This window comes from Bison bison, unplaced genomic scaffold, assembly GCF_000754665.1.
Source record: "Bison bison bison isolate TAMUID 2011002044 unplaced genomic scaffold, Bison_UMD1.0 scf7180017864325, whole genome shotgun sequence".
NCBI lineage: Eukaryota > Metazoa > Chordata > Mammalia > Artiodactyla > Bovidae > Bison > Bison bison.
This window is the reverse complement of record NW_011494897.1, coordinates 3,615,158-3,636,882: the sequence shown is the minus strand read 5'-3', so window position 1 is coordinate 3,636,882 and position 21,725 is coordinate 3,615,158. Positions and strand designations below refer to the sequence as shown.

At 41.8% G+C, this 21,725-nt stretch overlaps 1 protein-coding gene across 3 annotated transcripts in view; it reads left to right on the top strand.

Annotated features, from left to right (window-relative positions):
• Positions 1–21,725, top strand: part of TGFB2 (transforming growth factor, beta 2) — a 95,419-nt gene that overhangs the window by 65,375 nt on the left and 8,319 nt on the right. For 2 of the 3 annotated variants that reach the window (XM_010853273.1, XM_010853272.1), the window contains 4 exons: positions 17,239–17,371; positions 17,496–17,606; positions 19,233–19,410; positions 21,040–21,193. In XM_010853273.1, the coding sequence (XP_010851575.1) occupies positions 17,239–17,371; positions 17,496–17,606; positions 19,233–19,410; positions 21,040–21,193 (576 nt within the window). The remainder of the gene's footprint in view (positions 1–17,238; positions 17,372–17,495; positions 17,607–19,232; positions 19,411–21,039; positions 21,194–21,725) is intronic. The other variant, XM_010853274.1, reaches the window with a different exon arrangement.

The window sequence follows — 21,725 nt, the reverse complement described above, 5'->3', positions numbered from 1 at the left end:
GCAGGTGAAAGCGTGACTTGATGGTTATGGAGCAAAATAAATAAACGAAGATTTTAGTGGGAAGGAGTGAATCACCCACCACTTTAAATAAACATCATATCTCTTCTCTGAGAAAGATTTTAAACTATGCACACCCCTAAGGCTTTACAGTGAAAATTCAAAGTAGATGGCCTCCACTTGCTTTTTAAGGGATTCTAAAGCTGTAATTCAGCCCTGAGTATTCACTTGCAGGACTGATGCTAAACTGAAGCTACAATAATTTGACCACCTGATGTGAAGAAGAGTTGACTCATTGGAAAAGACCCTGATGCTGGGAAAGATTGAAGGCAAAAGAAGAGGGCAGCAGAGGATGAGATGGTTAGATGGTATCACCAACTAATTGGACATGAACTTGAGCAAACTCGGGGAGGTAGTGGAGAACAGGGAAGCCTGGCGCACTACAGTCCATTGGGTCACAAAGAGTCAGACACAACTTGAGTGACTGAACAACAACAACAAAACTGCAGAGTGAAGGATGAGGTTCTTGTCATTGCAAGGACCAGAGTACTCAGTGGGGTTAATGAAAACTGCACCCTTTTCCTGATCCCAAACCCATGCATGTGCACACGCGCATATGTACCATCGTGCTGCACACACACACACGCTCACATACACACACACACACACACAGAGTTCAGCTTTCAGTTCTCATATTGCCCAAGGGTTTATAAAATATAAAGAGGTCAGCCAAGAAAACTGACTGTCTGTTAAATTAGACTTGCAAAAAGTGCCACTGAAAAAAAAAGTTATACTATGCTCCTGTTGTCCAGAATTTTACAGCATACAATCCCCTTAATACTGATCCTAACTCTGGCGCCACATTGGAGACACACGCGGTATAGTAACCCACTTAAAAAAAAAAGCCATGAGGTATAATAAACACTTTGTTTGCACAAGGCTATTAATACCTCAGGTTTTTGCAAACTGATCGAATGACATGCTCGCCTCGTAAGGAAATTGGATCGTTATCATTTGCATTAAGTTATGACGTTACCCAGAGTCTAGGAACCCTGTGAGCAGACAGGACCCCAAAAGTGGTGCAAACAGCCGCCCTTCCCCACTGTATTAAAAAAAAATGTTAATAATCATGCAATTGTAACTAATAATTCTCTGTTCTTTTGCATAATGCGGCTCAGTAACCATGTTGATAATTATCACTGACATATGCATTACTAACCATGTGCAGGGATTATTTTAAGTGCTTTATAATGATTGATTCATTTAATCACTATAATAATCCTATTATTACCTTAATTTTACAAATGAGGAAACGGAGGCACAGAGAAGTTCAGCAACTTGTCCAGGCCACACAACTTGGAAGAGACAGGGCCAGGATTTGAACCCAGATGGCCTAGCTCCAGATGCTGTGCTGTTGCTCACTTTATCCTACTGGTAGGAGGATCACAGGCTTCAGCGTTGGGCCAGTGTGGGTTCCAAGTGTGACTTTGGGGAATCTGAGAAAGGCACAGCACCGAAATGATTCCTCTATCTGTTAAAAGTAAATAAAAACACCTCGTTGGCCAGGATTTTGTAAGGCATGAGCAAATGCATGGAAATTCCTAGCACAATGAGTCTACTCAATGGTTAGTATTATTGTTATTCCCAAAGCACTGATTTTGAACTTTTATGAGAAACCATCTCTTACATTTGCAATCTTTTCAAAATCTCTTAGTAATGAGAACACTCACCTTAGACCCTAGCTCTCCAAGTCCTGGGTGTGCAGTGGCTGTCCCACGAGTTTGCTTCAGGACTTCCTTAAATAATATTTTCAACTCACTCTGCAGGTGGTGGTCTCATTCAGTTGCTGGTGAGTAGCTCTGGGTGGGAAAGAAAAGGAACATTACAGCCAGTCAGCCCTGGTTTCATCATTTACCTTTTTTTGTTTATTAATATTAGTTTTCTGCTCTTACAAATCACTTATCTCTCTGAGCCTCAGTTTTTCATCATCCAATGGAGATACAGTTCTTGTCTAATGAGTTGGTGTGAAGAGAACGCCACTATAGAGTGTCTGGCACATTGGCTGTGTCAGGAGTGGATTATTTTCATCAGGGTTTTGCTTGTCATCTAGAACTTGTTTATATTTCCCCTAGAGTGGGTTTGTGATCGTAAAACTACTCCTCGATGATGTCAGTCATCTCTGGTTGGACGATGTCATTCATCTCTGGTTGGACGAGGTCTCCTCTGACCCATTTCCGGGGATCAGCAGAGCAGAGCAGGATTATGGGAAACAGCCGAGGTGTTAGCGTTCTGGATATTTGCTTTATCAGGACTCTGACACAGCTCTGATGAGTTGACTCTGTAATGTGTCTGGCTTTTCTTTTTGAAGAAACCATTACAGAATGACCAACCCCAGTGAGGATATCTTTGTACCTCTGCCTCACCACCACACAAATAGGCTTGATACCTGCTTCCTGTGTTGACTTCAGTAGTTTTATTTTCATCTTATAATTGTATGCCAATTTTTCTATAACTCCACCAGGGCAAAAATTGTTCCAAAGAAGGATATATGTTTATTTCCTGGTAGCAACAATAATCAGAATATTTGGAGGAACTTTTGCTTTAGAACTGTGTTTAGAACCTACAAATACTGAACCGTAAATTCTTTCAATGGGGACGAATCTATATTTTTGAAAATCCTGTTGATTCTTGAAAATGGCCAAAAATGGCCAGGTTTTTTTTTTATTTTTGAGAAATTTGTTTTGTTTCAGTATTTCCACACTTTCTGTTTTTGGCTGTGCTGGGTCTTCACTGCGACCTCCAGGCTTCTGTGGTTGCAGGGCATGGGATCTGGAGCACGTGGGGCTCAGTAGCTGCAGTCCATGGGCTCTGTGGTTGTAGCGCATGGACTGAGTTGCTCTGCAGCATGTGGACTCTTAGTTCCCTGACCAGGGATCAAACCTGCATTCCCTGCGCTGGAAGGCAGGTTGTTTTTTTTTTTTTTTTAACCACTGGACCACCAGGGAGGTCCCAGCCAACAAAGTTTAAGTCGAAAATAAAAATAACTAAGTTGATTTTCCTATGTGATTTAAAGTGTTTAAAGGATGGATCCCAAATCCAACCACTTCTAACTTCTCTGCCTCTACTACACTGGTCCCAGGACTTGGACTTTTGTAATGGCCTCATCTCGCTGTTTGCACCCTAGCCCTGTTCAAGGCCATTTGCAACACAGCAGTGGGGCTGATTTCTCCCAAGAGGTTGCTTAGATCCAAATCTCCTGCCCAGAGCCCTGTCACGGCTTCTCACCTCACTCTGTGTAAGAGCCAACAGCCTTCTTGTGCCTCGTGAGGCCGTCCCTTACCCATTGCTCACTCGTCCCCCAGCCATGACTGGTTCCACTCAGGGGGTTCTTCGTCCTTCCCTCTTTGCTGCTCCTCACCCTGGGCTCACCTCCTCCTCACGTCTGCAGCTGCTGTTCCTTCCACCCACAATGCTCTTTACTGCTTCCCAGAAGCCTCTCTCTCATCGTTCCTTCAGATTTTTCTTCAAATGTCACTCACTCAGAGACCTCCCTGGCCACCCTGTGTGATGTCTAAGGTCCCTCTTCCTAACATGTACCATCCCCTTTCTTCACTGTTTGTTTCTCCTCCATACCCATGCCCTGTGGTACACTTGATCTTCTCTTCTTCATCTTATTTATGATCTTGTCTGTACCTCTGGGGGTAAACTCCCAGAACAGCACCTAGTGCATATGTATGCTCGACAAACGTCTTTGAATACACTGAAGGAACATTTCAAAATAAGATTTAAGTACAAGGAACACTGTGGAAATAAGAGTGTAACATCATCAGGGGACTCTTGAGAAACATCATTTATTTGGATTTGGAAATTCTGCTAGATTTGTTCTAACCATAGCCGTGTAGCTATTTATGAAGAAAGAAACATGGATAGCTACCCATTTTCTGTTACTTATTCAGAGCTACTTCTGGTAAGTGAATAATAACCATGTAGATAAAATACATACATATGCATATAATAAATTAGTGAAACTGATACTCTTGGGTAACCCATCAACACGGTAGAAAAGACAGGCTCTTTGTTTTTTTTAGACTCCTTACTTTAGAGTCACACCCCCTAAATTAAAGGGCTCAGCTGAATGTGAGCTGGGACTTGAATTATAGTACAGGTCACATGGGTTGTTGGGAGCCAGGAAGAAGGAGAAGGGGGTTGGAAGTGTGTTCCCCAAGTATGTGTGTGTTCGTGTGGAGTTGCAGCAGGATTGGAAGGGGAAATTGAATGAGGAAATGAAGATATGGCCTCAGAGAGCTTGAAGTTTTGTTGGCGGGACTCATTCACCCCATGGTAGGAAGCAACCTGGTCATTATCAGCACCCTCGGTACTGAGCTCTGTGGTTTGGCCCCAGGGACCAAGTAGAACTATGGTCTTGACTTTGTTGCCCTTCAGATTCCATCACTGATGGGTAGAAGGCACGTGCCTCTTTCCTTGCCTGTGAGGACGTGACTTGTGACTGCTTGAATCGTTTTCTCTGTTGTGTGATTTACATCCAATGGTCTTGTGAATGCTGTTGAGCTGCAGAGCATCAGAGACTTTCCATTTCCACAAAGGACTCCTTCATCCCCCAGACCTATAGAGATTCATTTGCTTGTTTATACAGATGTGCAGTCAGCACAAAGGCCTGTGTATGGAGACTGAAAAACAGTGAAGGAAACAATAGGGAATTATGAGGTGTTTCCATCAGAAAGGAGAGGCTTCTCTCTGTGTGTGTGTGTGTATGTGTGTGTGTGTATTTATATGTATGTGTGTGTATGGGCTTCCCTGGTAACTCAACTGGTAAAGAATCTGCCTGCAATGCAGGAGACCCTGGTTCGATTCCTGGGTCTGGAAGATTCCCTGGAAAAGGGATAGGCTACCCACTCAAGTATTTTTGGGCTTCCCTGGTGGCTCAGATGGTAAAGAATTGGCCTGCAATGCAGGAGACCTGAGTTCATTCCCTGGGTTGGGAAGATCCTCAGGAGAAAGAAATGGCAACTCACTCCAGTATTCTTGCTTGGAGACTCCCCATGGACAGAGGATTCTGGCGAGCTACAGTCCATGGGGTTGCAAAGAGTCGGACACAAATGAACAACTAAGCACGTATCTGTGTATATATTAATATATTGTGTACGTGTATGTATGTGTGTGTATATATGTGTGGATGTACATTTGTGTGGTGTGTGTGTATATGTGTAGCTTGCAAGTATCATTTCCATAAAGGTCATTGAAGCCCTCTGTATGCCATATGTTATTACTTGCACTTGGATCTGTATAACATAGTAGCCTATCAATGTGCATTCAGTTCAGTTCAGTTCAGTCGCTCAGTCGTGTCCAACTCTTTGTGACCCCATGAATCGCAGCACACCAGGCCTCCCTGTCCTTCACCAACTCCCAGAATTCACTCAGACTCACGTCCATCAAGTCAGTGATGCCATCCAGCCATCTCATCCTCTGTCGTCCCCTTCTCCTCTTGCCCCCAATCCCTCCCAGCATCAGTCTTTTCCAATGAGTCATCTCTTCGCGTGACGTGGCCAAAGTACTGGAGTTTCAGCTTTAGCATCATTCCTTCCAAAGTAATCCCAGGGCTGAACTCCTTCAGAATGGACTGATTGGATCTCCTTGCAGTCCAAGGGACTCTCAAGAGTCTTCTCCAACACCACAGTTCAAAAGCATCAATTATTCGGCACTCAACTTTCTTTATAGTCCAACTCTCACATCCATACATGACCACAGGAAAAAACATAGCCTTGACTAGATGGACCTTTGTTGGCAAAGTAATGTCTCTGCTTTTGAATGCTATCTAGGTTGGTCATAACTTTCCTTCCAAGGAGTAAGTGTCTTTTAATTTCATTACTTTGGTCAGTAAAGAGAAAGAGTTAATTTTAGACATAATAATGTAGATTTCTCAGCTCCAAAGAGACTGTGTTGTCAGGTGAGTCTTCCTTTCAAAGTTGATGTGCATTCTGTAGGCTTCTACTATACAGGATCTCATGAAGCTCTTACGAAGAACAAATTCCTTACAACCCCCTAGAGGGATACAGTCACTGGAGAGCCATGGCAATTACAGGATGTGGTGATGAGAGAAGGAGGCAAAGAACTGGGTCTGTTAGGCCACTTTTCAAAAGATTCATGCAGTATGTAAGCTTGTTAGATACCCACAAGGTGACCCAGCGTTGCTCAAGGAGGCTGCAGTTAAATGGGGCTGGGGGGTTATGTTTATGCCTCATGGAAGAGAAGTCTTTATCCAATTCTGCTCTAAGACTCCACTTTCTATTACATGGAAATTCAGCTCTCTTGCTTTTTGTCATCATTTTCATTCCTACAATGAAATATATTAAGTAAGGTAAAATGCAGTATAAAATCATTTACATTGTCTGGTGATTCTTTGTCATCATAGTTAGATAGAGATAAAGATATATAGATACAGATGTCTATCTATGAAGTCTCTGTGAAGTGTGTGTCATATGTATGTATGAAATTCTGAGAAGTAGTTTCTATCACTTCTAAAAGATTGATTGTTCAGGGGCTTATATGTCACTTGATCATATATGTCTTTCTAATGAAGTCTGTTAGTCAATAAGAATTTACTGAAGTTGGACCATGTAAACTGCAGTGGAAAATACTCTTTGGAAGAATAAGAAAGTGCTTTTTGCTTTGAAGAACTTCCTAATCAGACTGAGCACCCGAAAATAGCCAACCCTGTGTAATGTATGAGCATCTACTGTTATAAGTTGAATTATATCCCTTCAAAATAGATACATAGGCATCCTGACCCTCAGCACTTCAGAACGTGACCTTATTTGGAAATAGGTGCATTGCAGATGTAATTAGTTAACATGAGGTTATACCGGAATAGGGTAGGCTTCTAATTTTATATGGGCAGTATCCTTCTAAGAGGACAGCCGTGTGCACGTGAAAAGATGTGCAACATCCCCAATTATTATTAATAGAGAAATGCAAGTCAGAACTACAGTGAGGCATCACTTAACACTGATGGCCATCAGAATGGCCATCATGAAAAAATTTACAAATAACAAATGCTAGACAGAGTGTGGAGAGAAAGGAATCCTCCTACACTGTTGGGAATGTAAATTGGCACAGCAGCTATAGAGAACAGTATGGAGGCTCCTTAAAAAACTAAGAATAGAGCTATCATATGATCCTACAATCCCACTCTTGGGTATATATACAGAGAAAATTCTAATTGGAAAAGATACGTGCATCTCAGTGTTCATAGTGGCACTATTTACAATAGCTAAGACATGGAAGAACCTAAGTTAACATTGATACATGAATGGATAAAGAAGATGTGGTACAATGATATATACAATAATATACACAAGATATGTACAGTGGAATATTACTCAGCCAGAAAAGAGTGAAATAGTGCCATTTGCAGCAACATGGGCGGACCTAGAGTTCGTCATACTCAGCAAGTGATGGTTTATGTTTGCCTGGCTTCAAAGCCTAGTGTATGAACCTTTTCCCTACACTAATGATTTCCAAAGGCACTTGGCAAACTCCATGGGTTTTTCAAAGAAACCTAAGGAACTACAGAGGGGATGGAATGTCTTCATCAACCCGATGAATATATTGGATGCATAGTGACTGGTACTATGGCAAGGATAGTTGAGATGCTGAATAGCAAAGTTAAGGTTCAGAGAAATTCTGAAGTGCTAAACACCCAGGTCAAAAAAGAGCTGCAAAGTTACTGGAGACATATGTCTAATTTGCATTTAGATTCAAAAATGAACTGTGTCAGTATACTGGAGAAGGCAATGGCACCCCACTCCGGTACTTTTGCCTAGAAAATCCCATGGATGGAGGAGCCTGGTGGGCTGCAGTCCATGGGGTCGCTAGAGTCGGACACGACTGAGCGACTTCACTTTCACTTTTCACTTTCATGCATTGGAGAAGGAAATGGCAACCCACTCCAGTGTTCTTGCCTGGAGAATCCCAGGGACGGGGGAAGCCTGGTGGGCTGCCGTCTATGGGGTCGCAAAGACTTGGACACGACTGAAGCGACTTAGCAGCAGCAGCAGCAGCAGTATATACTAGAACGGTAGTTTTCTGAGTAGTCCCGAGACCAGCAGCTGGTGCATCACCAAGGAAGATGTTAGAAATACAAGTTCTTGTGCCCCTCTTATCCCTATTAAATCAGAAGCTCTAGAGATGTTTTAATAAGCCCTCTAGTTGTGTCAATGCAGGCTGAAGTTGAAGAACCACTGGCTAGAAAAACCAACCTTCTTCTCTGCCTTCTTTCATTTCTTTGTCTTTATTCAATGTCATTCCAGAAAGGACTTGGGGTGGAAAATCTGACTTAATGGTTTGTGTAAGAACAAAGGTTTTATTTTACGAAAAGTTTAGATTCAGTGGTGTGATGTGGCTGCTGCCAAAAATAAAGAGTTGGCATTGGAAATAGTGACCAGAACAAGGGAAGCAAGAGGCAGCCCCCTCCTCATTTGGCATATTCTCTATATTTGCCATATTGCACTAGACTGTACCTGGAGTTTGTTGAGGAACTGATTTTCAGAGGGATATTGAAAAGGGGTTTGACAAGGATGGCAGAGCTCCACAAACTTTGTCTTGAAGGAAGAAGTTGAGGAAAGCCCCCTCCTATGATGGGGGGCTGACAGAGAGAAGAAAGAGAACTTGACATCTTGTTCCAGAGGGCAGAAAACATACAGTGTTGGAAAGCCTCCTCCACTGGTATGAACAGGGCAAGATGTTTCCAGGCTTTTTCTGCAAGGTGTTGGCAATCCAGGTAAGTCCCTCAGGCTTTTTCTCCTCCAGCTGTAGTACTTAGATGATAAGGGCTAGAATGTCCACTTCACAGGTGTCTGTGAAGACTGAGAAATGTGACAATGTTTCAATATTTGAAAAACTAGCATAATTGTATGATGATGAACCAATGGTACTGTTATTAACTAAGACGAGTTGATGGAAATTTTAAGTTCAAGATGAATAAAAATTTCATCCTACCAGTTGGCCAAAAGAGGGATGATCTTCCTCAACAAGTAGCAAGATCACTGTCATGAGAGGTCTTCAGATCAAGACAGAGATGTTAGAGTATGAATTGTTTTGGTTTGGAGAGATGGCCTCTGAGTGCCTCTCTGACGCTTGTACTTCATGACACAGAGATTAGTGACTCAAGGTGAGGTAGATCTAAGAGATTGGTGCTTGGAGCCAGCAGAATGAAGGTTTAATTTGGCATTGCGTTGTCACTCTGTGCATGCCAATACGTGCCACAGCAAACGTTTTAAACACTGAAATGCATTTAAACCTTAAGTACATTTAAACCTTAAGTACATTAAATATCAGGCTTCCCAGGTGGCACTAGTGGTAAAGAATCTGCCTACCAATGCAGGAGACATGAGCTGCAGGTTTGATCCCTGAGTTGGGAAGATCCCTTGGAGGAGGGCATGGCAAGCCACTCCAGTATTCTTGCCTGGAGAATCCCGTGGACAGAGGAGGCTGTCCATTGGGTCGCACAGAGTCGGACGTGACTGAAGCAACTTAGCACGCATGCACATTAAAAACATTTAAAAAGTCCATCCATGTCTCTACAAATGAACCAATTTTGTTCCTTTTTATGGCTGAGTAATATTTCTTTGTATGTATGTACCACATCTTCTTTATCCATTCCTCTGTCAATGGACATGTGGTGCATGTGTGTTTTTAAATTATGTTTTTCTCTGCGTATATGCCCAGTAGTGGGATTGCTGGGTCATATGGTAGTCCTGTTTTTAAAGGAACCTTCATATTGTTCTTCATACTAAGGAGGGAAGGAGAGTGGAATGGATTGGGAAATTGGGATTGAAATATATACAATACTATGTTTAAAATAGATAAGTAATGAGAACCTACTGTATAGCTTATAGAAACCTACTCAGTGCTCTGTGATGACCAAAATGGGAAGGCAATCCAAAAAATAACCACACACACATATAGCTGATTCATTTTATTATGTGGTAGAAACTAACACAACATTGAAAGCAATTATACTCCTATAAAAATTAATAAAAAAAAGAAAGAAACATAAAAAAAATTAAAAAGGAACAAGATGGGCCCACACTAGATAACCTCATTTTCGTTTTTCTCTCCTATGATTAAATCTCTCTTTCCATTAAAAGTCTGATTGAATGGGCCCCTAGGTTTTTCTGTAGATCTATTGATGTCTGAATATGGAAAGTAAAGTAGAATTCCCAGTGCTTTCTTATAACTCTTTGCAATGTTTCATAGGAATGGAAGAGGTGTCTTCGGGTTCTAAGCCAAATCCTGAATTGATTTACATCATTTTTCCTTTAAGACTAAGATTTCCTCTGGCTATAATTCTGCATCTAGAGTTCTATTTCTTCTTTTTTTCCTTGCTCCTAAACTATTGGGTAACATTGGTGACTTTTGCCTCTCTCCACTCCCTGATCGGCTGGTTTCCAGTGTCAGAGGGATGAATGGATCCTTTTGTGCAAGGAGTTTTATAATTTAGGGAAGAACTGAGAGCTTTGCCAAAGATAGTACGTGGGCATTTTACACATATTACAGATAATGTGTATATATCAATAACATAATGAAGGTACCATTCAGGCATCGCTGTGGGTGGTAGCTAAGTAAGAGACAGCTATATCTCATTTTTAATATATTAGAGACTCTCTTCTAATTTAGTCAACAACAGTTGTTGGTCTGTTATTTAAAGAAAAAAGTCAGTTAAAGCAAAAACTTTAGAAAAAAAATTGTAAAAACAAAATTGGGAAGGCAGGAGGTAAACTTTTATTTTAACTTAAAATGTATACATGTGTGTGTATATATATGTTTCACACACACACACCCTAACACAATGTAAATGCTGAGTTTTCTGTAAAAGACCAACGCCTCTTCTTTGACTATGGCTCTGTCTGTTGCCAATCCAGGGCTTCCAGGTGGCTTAGTATTAAAGAATCTGCCTGCCAGTGCAGGAGACATGAGAGACATAAGATCCCTGGGTCAGGAATATCCTCTGGAGAAGGAAATGGCAACCCATTCCGATATTCCTCCCTGGAGAACCCCATGAACGAGGAGCCTGGTGGGCTACAGTCCATAGGGTCACAAAGAGTTGGACATGATTTAGCAACTGAACAATGACAACAAATTGCCAGTCCATGTCTACTATTTTGCCTAAACCACATCCATAGCACATTGTCAATGATTTTTAGTTTTTAGTTTCTTTGAGGGAGAGACTCATTTCAGGACATCTGCTAAGTGAACAGAGTGCAAGATCCTTCTAAATTTTTAACACATTGTTTTTTTTTTTTTAAATTTGATAGCTGTCGCTCCCACATCTAAAATTGGGAAAAAATTATCACAGTAAAATACACCTAACATAGAATTTAACTTTTAATCATTTTTTAGAGTATACAATTCAGTGGCATCAAATAAATTCACAGTGTTGTCCAACCATCACCACTATCCATTTATAGAAAAAATTTTATCATCCTAAATGGAAACTGTGCCCATAAAAAATAACTTCCCATTCCTGCTACCCCCAGCCCCTGGTCACCTCTGTCCTACTTTATATCTTCATAAATTTGCCTATTCTAGGTATCTTGTGTAAGTGAAATTGTATAATATTTGTCCTTTTGTGTCTGGCTTATTTGACTTAGCATAATTTTCAAGATTCATCCATGTTTTAATATGTCATCATTTCATTACTTTTCACGGCTGAGTAGTATTCTATTGTATGTGTAGACTGCATTTTCTTTATCTGTGTATCTGTTGATAGACACTTGGGTTGTTTTTATCATTTTGCTATTGTGAATAATGCTGCTATGAACATTGGTATACAAGTATTTATTTGAGTCCCTATTTTGAATTCTTTTGGGTATGGATCTAGGAGTAGTAGAATTGCTAGATCGTATGGTAATTGCATGTTTACCTTTTTGAGGACTCACCAAACTATTTTTCAAAAAAATTTTTTTTAAAAGAAACTTGCTTTGGGAAGACTTTCTAAGGCATTCAGGTCTGTTCTCACAGAAGCATAGCTTTCTTTACATTTGGTCCTGTATTTCATCAGTTTCTAGAACATCTAAAGAACTTGGATAATTACAATATCATGTTCAACTTGATATTGAACAGGCTTAGAAAGATATACGATTGATACTCTCTAAGCACTCAACTGGTAAGACCAGAAGTCCTTGGAACATACTAGAGAGTATCTTTCCAGTAATGAATCCCACTGTGCTGTGGGCATCAGCCAATACCTATTACAGAAAAAATGGAGAACACTGGTTAATCTGGACAGTAAAACAGCAGCCAGTTAAGAGAGTTTTTACCATTCAACTAAATTATCTTTGTTATGATAAAATGTATAAAGGAATTTAGAAACGATTGTGATTCTAGGGAAAAAAAGCCATCCAGGACTGTTAATATCAATACACTTGTTGGGACACTAGCAGAAGAAAGGCTGGCAGAAAAGGCTAAATAGAATGGGAAGTTGACCGAGGTGCTCATTTTTGTATCAACTCTTGAATTTAAGAAAATTCTACTCGATAAAAGCAGTGGGTTGATTTTCTTTCCTTACAGCTTAATTTAGCGTGGGTGATAAATGGAGGATAAACAGGGAACAGGGAGAGTGTGCCTATTCTTAGAAAATACCTTTCAAGTTAAGATTCGAGACTTTGGGATGTGATTAGAAGGTTTTCTAGCCAGTTCTGAAATTAAACCCCCAAGCTGTAGGAGGAGTACTTTTATACAGCATCATCCATCCTTATTGGTGACCCAAGTGATTAAAGGTTTGGGAAACTGGCCCTCAAAATATGGTCTAAAGGAATTGGGTTTATTTAGCTTAGAGAGGGAGACTGAGCATGCTGAGGGGGACTTAATAATAGTCTCCAAGAATATGAGGGATATTCTATGAGTGATGGAAAGCAGCTGTTTCCTGTTTCCACTAAGGACTGGATAAGAAAGAATGGAGTTAAATTGCAACAAGTGGGTTTAAGAACTCCTTGGCCATAAAGTTCAAGACAACAAACCCACAAGACTGAAGTCACTTTTCTGTTTCAGAATTTGGTAGCTCAATAGCTGTCTTTCTTGGTGGTTTGAATTGGCCTGTTCTTGAACTAGTAAAAAGATATGGAGGACCTTTCACCCGTGTGAGAGTATGAGGTTGTCCGATGTCAGAACGTACCAGTGTTCTGTGGCTGAGGAAGCACTTATCTTCTAATGAGATTTAAAAAGAAAAAAAATTCAGAATCTCTTTGCTCCTCCTTGATTTGATTTTAAAGCCAGATAATCTAGATTTACCTTCTCTATAAGATAAGTTTAATTAGATTTGCTAGTGTGCATTTTTTCTGCCCATGTTGTCAATGTGGTCATGATTTTTTTTAATATTCTGTATTTTTAGTGAGATTGTGTGTATTTGTATATATACACATATGTGAAAAGTGAAAGTGTTAGTTGCTCAGTCCTGTCCAACTGTTTGTGGCCAATGGACTGTAGCCTGCAAGGCTCCTCTGTCCATGGAATTCTCCAGGCAAGAATACTGCAGTGGATGGCCATTCCCTTCTCTGTGGGATCTTCCCAACCCAGGGATCCAACCTGGGTCTTTTGCATTGCAGGTAGATTCTTTACCATCTGAGCTACCAGGGTAGGCCCACATACACATACACACACACATATATGTATACAGACATATATGATATCTTAAGTTATGAGATATATACATATATCTCACAGATACATATTGAAGATATTTGATATGTGATAGATATATCTTTATCAGATGTAATTAATTCAACAATGAAAGCAATGTGTTTTGTTCTAGACAGTGCATCTAAGTGTTAGGGATATGAAGATGAATAAGATATACACTATGCTAATTAGAGCTTCCCAGGTGGCACTGGGAAAAAGCTGGCTTAACACTCAACCTTCAAAAAACTAAGATCATGGCATCTGGTCCCATCACTTCATGGCAAATAGATGGGGAAACAATGGAAACAGTGACAGACTTTATTTTCTTGGGCTCCAAAATTACCGCAGATGGTAACTGCAGTCCCATGAAATTAAAAGACGCTTGCTCCTTGGAAGAAAAGCTGTGACAAACCTAGACAGTGTATCAAAAAGCAGAGACATTACTTTGCTGACAAAGGTCCATCTAGTCAAAGCTATGGTTTTTCCAGTAGTCATGTATGGATGTGAGAGTTGGACAATAAAGAAGGCTGAGAGTCAAAGAACTGATGCTTTTGAGCTGTGGTGTTTGAGAAGACTCTTGAGAATCCTTTGGTCTGCAAGGAAATCAAACCAGTCAATCCTGAAGGAAATCAGTCCTGAATATTCATTAGAAGGACCGATGCTGAAGCTGAAGCTGAAGCTCCAGTACTTTGGCCACTGGATGCAAAGAGCCGACTCATTAGAAAAGACCCTGATGCTGGGAAAGATTGAAGAGAGGAGGAGACAGGGAAAACAGAGGATGGGATGGTTGGATGGCATAACTGACTCAATAGACATGAGTTTGAGCAAGCTCCAGGAGATGGTGAAGGACAGGGAAGCCTGGAGTGCTGCAGTCCGTGGGGTTGCAAAGAGTCAGACACGACTGAGTGACTGAATAAGAACAGCAAGGTAACAGTAGTGGTAAGGAATCTGCCTGCAGTGCAGGAGACATAAGAGACACGGGTTCAGTCCCTGGGTCAGAAAGACCCCCTGCAGGAGGGCACGACAACCCACTGCAGTATTCTTGCCTGGAAAATGCCATGGACAGAGGAGCCTGGTGGGCTACAACCCATAGGGTCACAAAGAGTCAGACATGATTGAACTGACTTAGCATGCACATGTTAATTAGGAACAAAGCAAGTACACAATGCATTATGAAATAACACATCATGATAGAAAGTCAGCTAGAGGAAGAAATGTAAAGTTGGAAAGGTGAGCTTTGGGAATGTTACCGTTTTTAGTCAGAGACGGATGGAAATGCCTGAAAACGTCTTCTCAACTATTAGGTGAATTGTACTGATTTTCCTGAATTGGATAGATAGTGTCTTATTTCCCCAACTGGGAGTATTTCCAAGGCAGGAAATCAAATCAAGGTTTGATTTCCAGAGGATATAACTGTTAAGTTGCATCTTGAAAGTTATAGATAAGTCAGCATTAACTAACTACATATATGTCCCATGTGGTATATTTTCATCTTCTACCAACATTTACTATAATCTTATTAGAAATATTTGCCTCTGTCATTGACTATTTTCTGTCATCTGGAAAGGGGTAAGGGTGAGTCATGATCCAAGAGGGCTCTCACAACTCTTTTGGCCTTCAAGAATCCAGCATCAGAGTTGGAAAAATAACTTGGAATTGCTTTGAATCATTTGTTCACTGTGAGGCTTTGGGCAACTTATTCAACCTCTCTGAGTTTTGGTTTCCTTCATCTACCTGACAGGAATGTTTTCAGAATTAAATTAAATGAAATAATGTGTGCCAAACTCAGGGCCCATGTACTCAGCCCTTAAATCATGTTTCTTTTCTTCCTTTGGTTCACAAAGGGCATCTCTTGTGTATGGTAGGATCACGATTACCTCTAGATTCTCTGTGCATAGTGGGGTTTGTTGCACTTGAGAGGCAGGCTTGTAGAGTAAGGTTAGTCTAAAGATTCATGAGGACATCCGAAGTCCAATTATATGATTTTCTCCCTATTTTGTACTTCCTTAATCCAGAAGAAGCTCTAATACTTTGCCACCTGATGCGAAGAGCCAACTCATTAGAAAAGACCCTGATGCTGGGAAAGGTTAAAGGCAAAAGGAGAAGGGGGCAACAGGAGATGAGATAGTTAGATAGCATCACTGACTCAATGTACATGAACTTGAGCACATGTTGGGACATAGTGAAGGACAGGGAAGCCTGACATGGTGCAGTCCTAGGCGCTGCAGGGAGTTGGACACAACTTAGTGACTGAACAACAATCCAGAAAAAAAAAAGTCTACTATAATGCCAAATTTCCTAGGAAGTGTCTGTTGTTGGGCTGCTTGAAACCAATGATGTGCACACATGGAAGGAAAATGCATTGTAAAATCTGCAGGAACACTATGTGTTTTTGTTTTACAAGGTTTAAAGGAGGATAAATCAATCTTCTAGATATGCAGGCAGTCCTATTAATAGACATTGATTAAGTCAAGTGCTGTGCTTTGAAATGATATCAAATTGATGACCTGATCCCAGCCCTGGCAAGGTTTATGAACTTGTTGCAGAGACCAAACATGTATACATGAAGTAACCACATCACGGTTAGACTCAGTCTCAGGAAATAAATATAAAGAACAGGGCTTGAGCCTGTAAGTACTGAGGAAAGGCAGGATATGGGTTTGGGTAGGGATTTAATATAGTTCTTGGAGACTTAGAGTCGTGGTTTGACTGGTTCATAAAACACTATCATTTAAAGACAGACAGAAAGTTTTTTAAAAAAGCAACCTAAAATGCTCACTTCCTATAGAAACCCAAGAACAGACTGCAGTTGCTCTTAACTTATTTGAAATAAATGCATCTTTCTAAATTGTTAGTGTTCAGGCTGATTTCCTTTCAGACTCTCCCTCCACACCGTGCCAGACTGCTCCTGCCCAAATTCGTTCTTTGTCTGCGGGATGTGGAATATCCTTATAAATCATAACAAGTCACAGGGAGAGTAAAAATCCCAGCTAGAGACTTACCTCCAAAGTTGAGGCATGTCCCATATTTTATTAAAATGGTGGTGGATTTAGGAACCAAGATTAGGGCCTTTGTCTCTTTATTTGAAGAAGATTTATATTCAGAGCCTTCCAAGGGTGAGCCCAGATCCTCTGACCTGGACCAGTCCTCTGGTCCCTCCCCACATCCCAGCTCCCCATACGAAATATAGTCGGGAAGCAGAACAACAAAACCATTAACTTAATAGCATAGAATTTATGGCCGAAATCTTGCAAAGCTTGTGTCAGCAGAGGAAAATAATTACTGTCACTTTCTTTGAGACACTTGGCTTTATGGTTTCTGTCACCTTTATCAAAACACATGGCTGATTTAGTAGCTCTATTTTTCATGGCATATGGCCTGGTGTTACTTTTTTATGCATGTGGCCATGCCCATGAGATGACAGTACTTGGGTAGACTGGAGCGGGACTCACCTCAGACAGTGAATTGGGATACTGTTAATAGTTTGGGTTTAGTCCTGCTGTCAGTATGCCAGCTGAGCTTTTCTCTTGCCCTTTCCTCCTTTAGATTCTCAAATCCAAAGATTTAACATCTCCAACCCAGCGCTACATTGACAGCAAAGTCGTGAAAACCAGAGCAGAGGGCGAATGGCTCTCCTTCGACGTCACTGATGCTGTTCACGAATGGCTCCACCATAAAGGTGACCACTGCTTTCTGTTTTCCTCCTTCGATGTTCACTGATCCTAAATTATTTGCAAAGCACTGGCAGATGGAGGGGTATTAGATGCACAGAAAAATAACCTCCTTGACTTCATGTTTTCCAGACAGGAACCTGGGATTTAAAATAAGTTTACACTGTCCCTGCTGCACCTTTGTACCATCGAATAATTACATCATCCCCAATAAAAGTGAAGAACTAGAAGCACGCTTTGCAGGTAAATGAAACTTGGGCAAAGGAGGTGGGGGAGGGAAGGCCTCTGTCGATAATCTGGGGGAATGAGGTCAGTTTGTGTGTGAAAATGAGATTTGTTTGGTCAAAGCTATGGCTGGGGTAAGATACGTGAAGGCAGAAAGGGATTGGTTTCCAGTTTACATTGCTCGAAGCTGGGTGATGACTTGGCAATACTAACTGACAGACTTACCAGCCTTCCAGACTCTTAAAGAACCTGTTAAGCTCTTCATTCTTCATTTAAGCAGATCAGCATTCCCTCAATGCTGCTGCTGCTGCTGCTAAGTCGCTTCAGTCGTGTCCAACTCTGTGCGACCCCATAGACGGCAGCCTACCAGGCCCCGCCGTCTCTGGGATTCTCCAGGCAAGAACACTGGAGTGGGTTGCCATTTCCTCCTCCAATGCTAATGTTATAGAAGAAAAAGATAACATGCATTCAAGGACATCCATTGATAATGCTCCCAAACCCAACATCAGGAATCCACCACTGGATTTCACAGAAGGATGTCCCCTCCTGCCATAGCCTCTGTAACTAACCTGATCTGTGTCAGAACACACCCCCTTTTCTGGCTGATGTCCAATATTCCAAGTGGCTTCCTTATCACACTTTCATAATTAGTTTGTAAACACGGAACAGAGTGTTAGTTGTTCCCCCAGTCTTGCTCACCTTTTAGTGAATTAGCCAAAAGTCGAAGGGGATGAGGTGATGCTAAGAGTTCAAGTCATGTCTTCCATTAGACAACAAGTCATTGGATGATGAGAGATGAGCAGAGAGTCTGGACCAACTGCGGGTGTAGCACTTACTCCATACCACCAGGTTAGGGAACTGATCGCCCTTCCCTAACTAACCCCACCGGGGATCTCCATCCCTTGGCCGAAGCCTCCAGTGGCCCTTGCTCATGGAAAAATCCTCCCAGAAGTCTAGAGATTTATTTCAGTCTCTAACCTAGTCATGATTCTTGAGAAGTACAGAGATTAAATGCTTAAGCTGGCAGTCTCTTGAGCATGCTCTGGGAAGCTCAGGTTTCTCCATCTCAGATGGAATCAGGAAAGTGTTGAGGATGCCATAAAAATCAATGAAAAAGCCCTTTCTTCACAGCTTCCCCAAACAGCATTAGGTAAGGGTGACTTCTGTTTCACTTGAACCTCATTCACTGCAGTTTAGTGTAAGACTCAGTTTAGGTTCATGAGGAAAGTCTTTGAGTTGACCAGTCCTAGGAAGAGAGGAACCCAGCGGGTGACAAGGCATGTTCTATAGCCGTGTCATCAGTTGTTGAAGGCTTGAGCACAGCCTACGCTGAGGACTGACTGAACTACTGAGAAAGAGTGCCCTTGGACTAGAGGTCAAAGACTCCTTCTGTAGTGACTTTCATAAGCAACTCGCCCTGCCTTGGACACTGAACTGCCTTCTGACAAGAGCCCCATTTAGCCGTGTTCCTTGTCACCGGTACTCGTCCTGTCCGTTGCTGTGGGGAGTGAGCCAACTGCTGCTGCTGCTGTGTGGTCATCACTGCTGCTTGTGACAGTAGACAAAGGGGGGAAAAAAGGTATGGCTGATTCTACTTGATGAAGGTAAAGCTAAATGTTTATTACCCGAATGCATTTTTTCAAGGTATTGATGGCACCTCTACCTATACCAGTGGTGATCAGAAAACAATAAAGTCCACTAGGAAAAAAAACAGTGGGAAGAGCCCACATCTCCTGCTAATGTTGTTGCCCTCCTACAGACTTGAGTCCCAACAGTCCAACCGGCGGAAGAAGCGCGCTCTGGATGCAGCCTATTGCTTTAGGTAAAGGAAATAAAAAGAAAACAAAAAAGGAATTGTGTTTCTGTTTAACTCCTGTACTGCCTTTGCCTTTGTTTTACTGAAAATGGACTTGAACTGTAACTCGTTGCTTAAAGCCGGGGATAGAAAAATAGAGCCATCATATTTTGTAACACCAGAGGTTTAAAGTTATTTCTATGCTGTCTTCATCAGTTCTTTAGCAACGAACCCACTATGAAGGGAGAAAACTAGCCCCTTGAGTTCCACCCCTCGCCCCAAGTCTCTCTGAAGCACTTTGAGGCTGAAGGAGAAAAGGAACTCTCGACTTGAGGAGCATGATGGTGGCTCCCTAATTGGGAGACTCGCCATCTGTAGGAGCCTTTCCTCTCCCTGAAGGGTGTGCGTGCATGCGTGTATGCTAAATTGCCTCAGTCGTGTCCGATTCTGTGCGATCTTATGGACTGTAGCCCACCAGGCTCCTCTGTCCATGGGATTCTCCAGGCAAGGATACTGGAGTGGGTTGCCGTGCCCTCCTCCAGGGGATCTTCCCGACTAGGGACTGAACCTTCATCTCTTACATCTTCTGCATTGGCAGGCGGGTTCTTTATCATCCACTCCACCTGGCAGGGTACCCATGGTCAGATCTCCTTCACAGACAGTAACAGTGGTGAGAGAGATAGAAGAAAAGTACTATTTGTTGTGTCTTTTGCTACAGAATACGGGAGAAGGGGGAGTAGCATAAATTTATCTCCTATTCCTACATGAGTTCATGGAGGGAAAGTGTGAATGTCCTTCTGTGGTTTCTTAGTGAGCCTGGTAGGAGAAAGGCTCTTTCTTTATGTTGTGAGCTATGGGGTGGTGAGAGGTCGTCACTGATAAAGTGCAAGGAAAAGGGTGTTTTTTGTTTGCGAGAGCCAGTGGTTGCACTAATAAGCAAGACTCCGTGTTTCTTGATCTCTGGTTTATCCCTAGATCCAGGGCCAGGAAATGAAATAAAGGATTTTTTTCTCAAAGGAAAATGCCTGAGATGGTTCTCTGTAAATAGCTGTTGTACTTCATCCATTTGCATTTGAAAAGGCAATAGAGGCTGGATGGCAAAACTGTGCTTTGTAGGTTGGAAGGGGCTTGGTCTCAGTCTGCCACCTTTCTGCAATGTCTCATCTTTCAAGGGAAGGGTTTGGTTTTTGAGGACACAGATAAGAGGGTCAGAGTATAGAACTCACAAGGGAAAGCAGTCTGGCAAATCACCATCACACCCCATTTTGAAAGTCTGTCGAGATTGCTGTACAACCATTAAAACCTTGTCTGGGATATATGCTCATATACGTATGTATGAAAATCACTCAGTTGTGTCTGACTGTTTGTGACTCCATGGACTGTAGCCTGCCAGGCTCTTCTGTTCATGGAATTCTCCAGGCTAGAATACTAGAGTGGTAGCTGTTCCCTTCTCCAGGGGATCTTCTCAAACCAGGAATCAAACCCAGGTCTCTCCCATTGCCTGGGGATTCTTTACCAACTGAGCCACCAGGGAACCCCAATGCTCATATTTATTTGTTGAATATACAAATGAGTCATTTTTTCTGGTTTGGAATAAGGGACCTGGAGTGGGACGGAAATCAGCTTTAAAATCTCCATTGCTCTTTCTTTTATCAGAAATGTGCAGGATAATTGTTGCCTACGCCCACTTTACATTGATTTCAAGAGGGATCTTGGGTGGAAATGGATTCATGAGCCTAAAGGGTACAATGCCAACTTCTGTGCTGGAGCATGCCCATATCTGTGGAGCTCAGACACTCAGCACAGTAGGGTAAGTACAGGCTTCACTTGTCTCTTCGTTCTTGGGCTGCTAATTGTAACTGCTGATAGTTTTACTGCATGGATTCTCAATAGCCTCGTGCCCTTTTGTCACCACACATAAATGGATGCTGGGGAAACCCTTTTGAATGATGAGAAAAAATTCGGGCTGTAGGTGAATTCAGAAAGCAATACTGATGAGTTTAGACAAGTAGGTCTGGCCTTTCCAATTAGCCTGTAAGCAACTTGAGGACAATTTTGTTTAATTTTCTCTTTGTTTTATGTTCTTAACATCTGTAAGCATAAATAGGTGGAATCAAAATCTTACTAAGTGTCGGATATTGTTAAAATGTGCAGGGACCCAGTTCTCCAGCTGAAAAAAGGATGTGTTATCACCCCAATCAGGGTCTATCATACTAGAAAGAACACTGAGGACTTCTGTAGATGCTTTGGTGGAGTGATTCAGTGTTGTCGTTGTTGAGTCACTAAGTCATGTCTGACTCTTTGCGACCCCATGGACTGTAGCCGGTCAGGCTGTCTGTCCA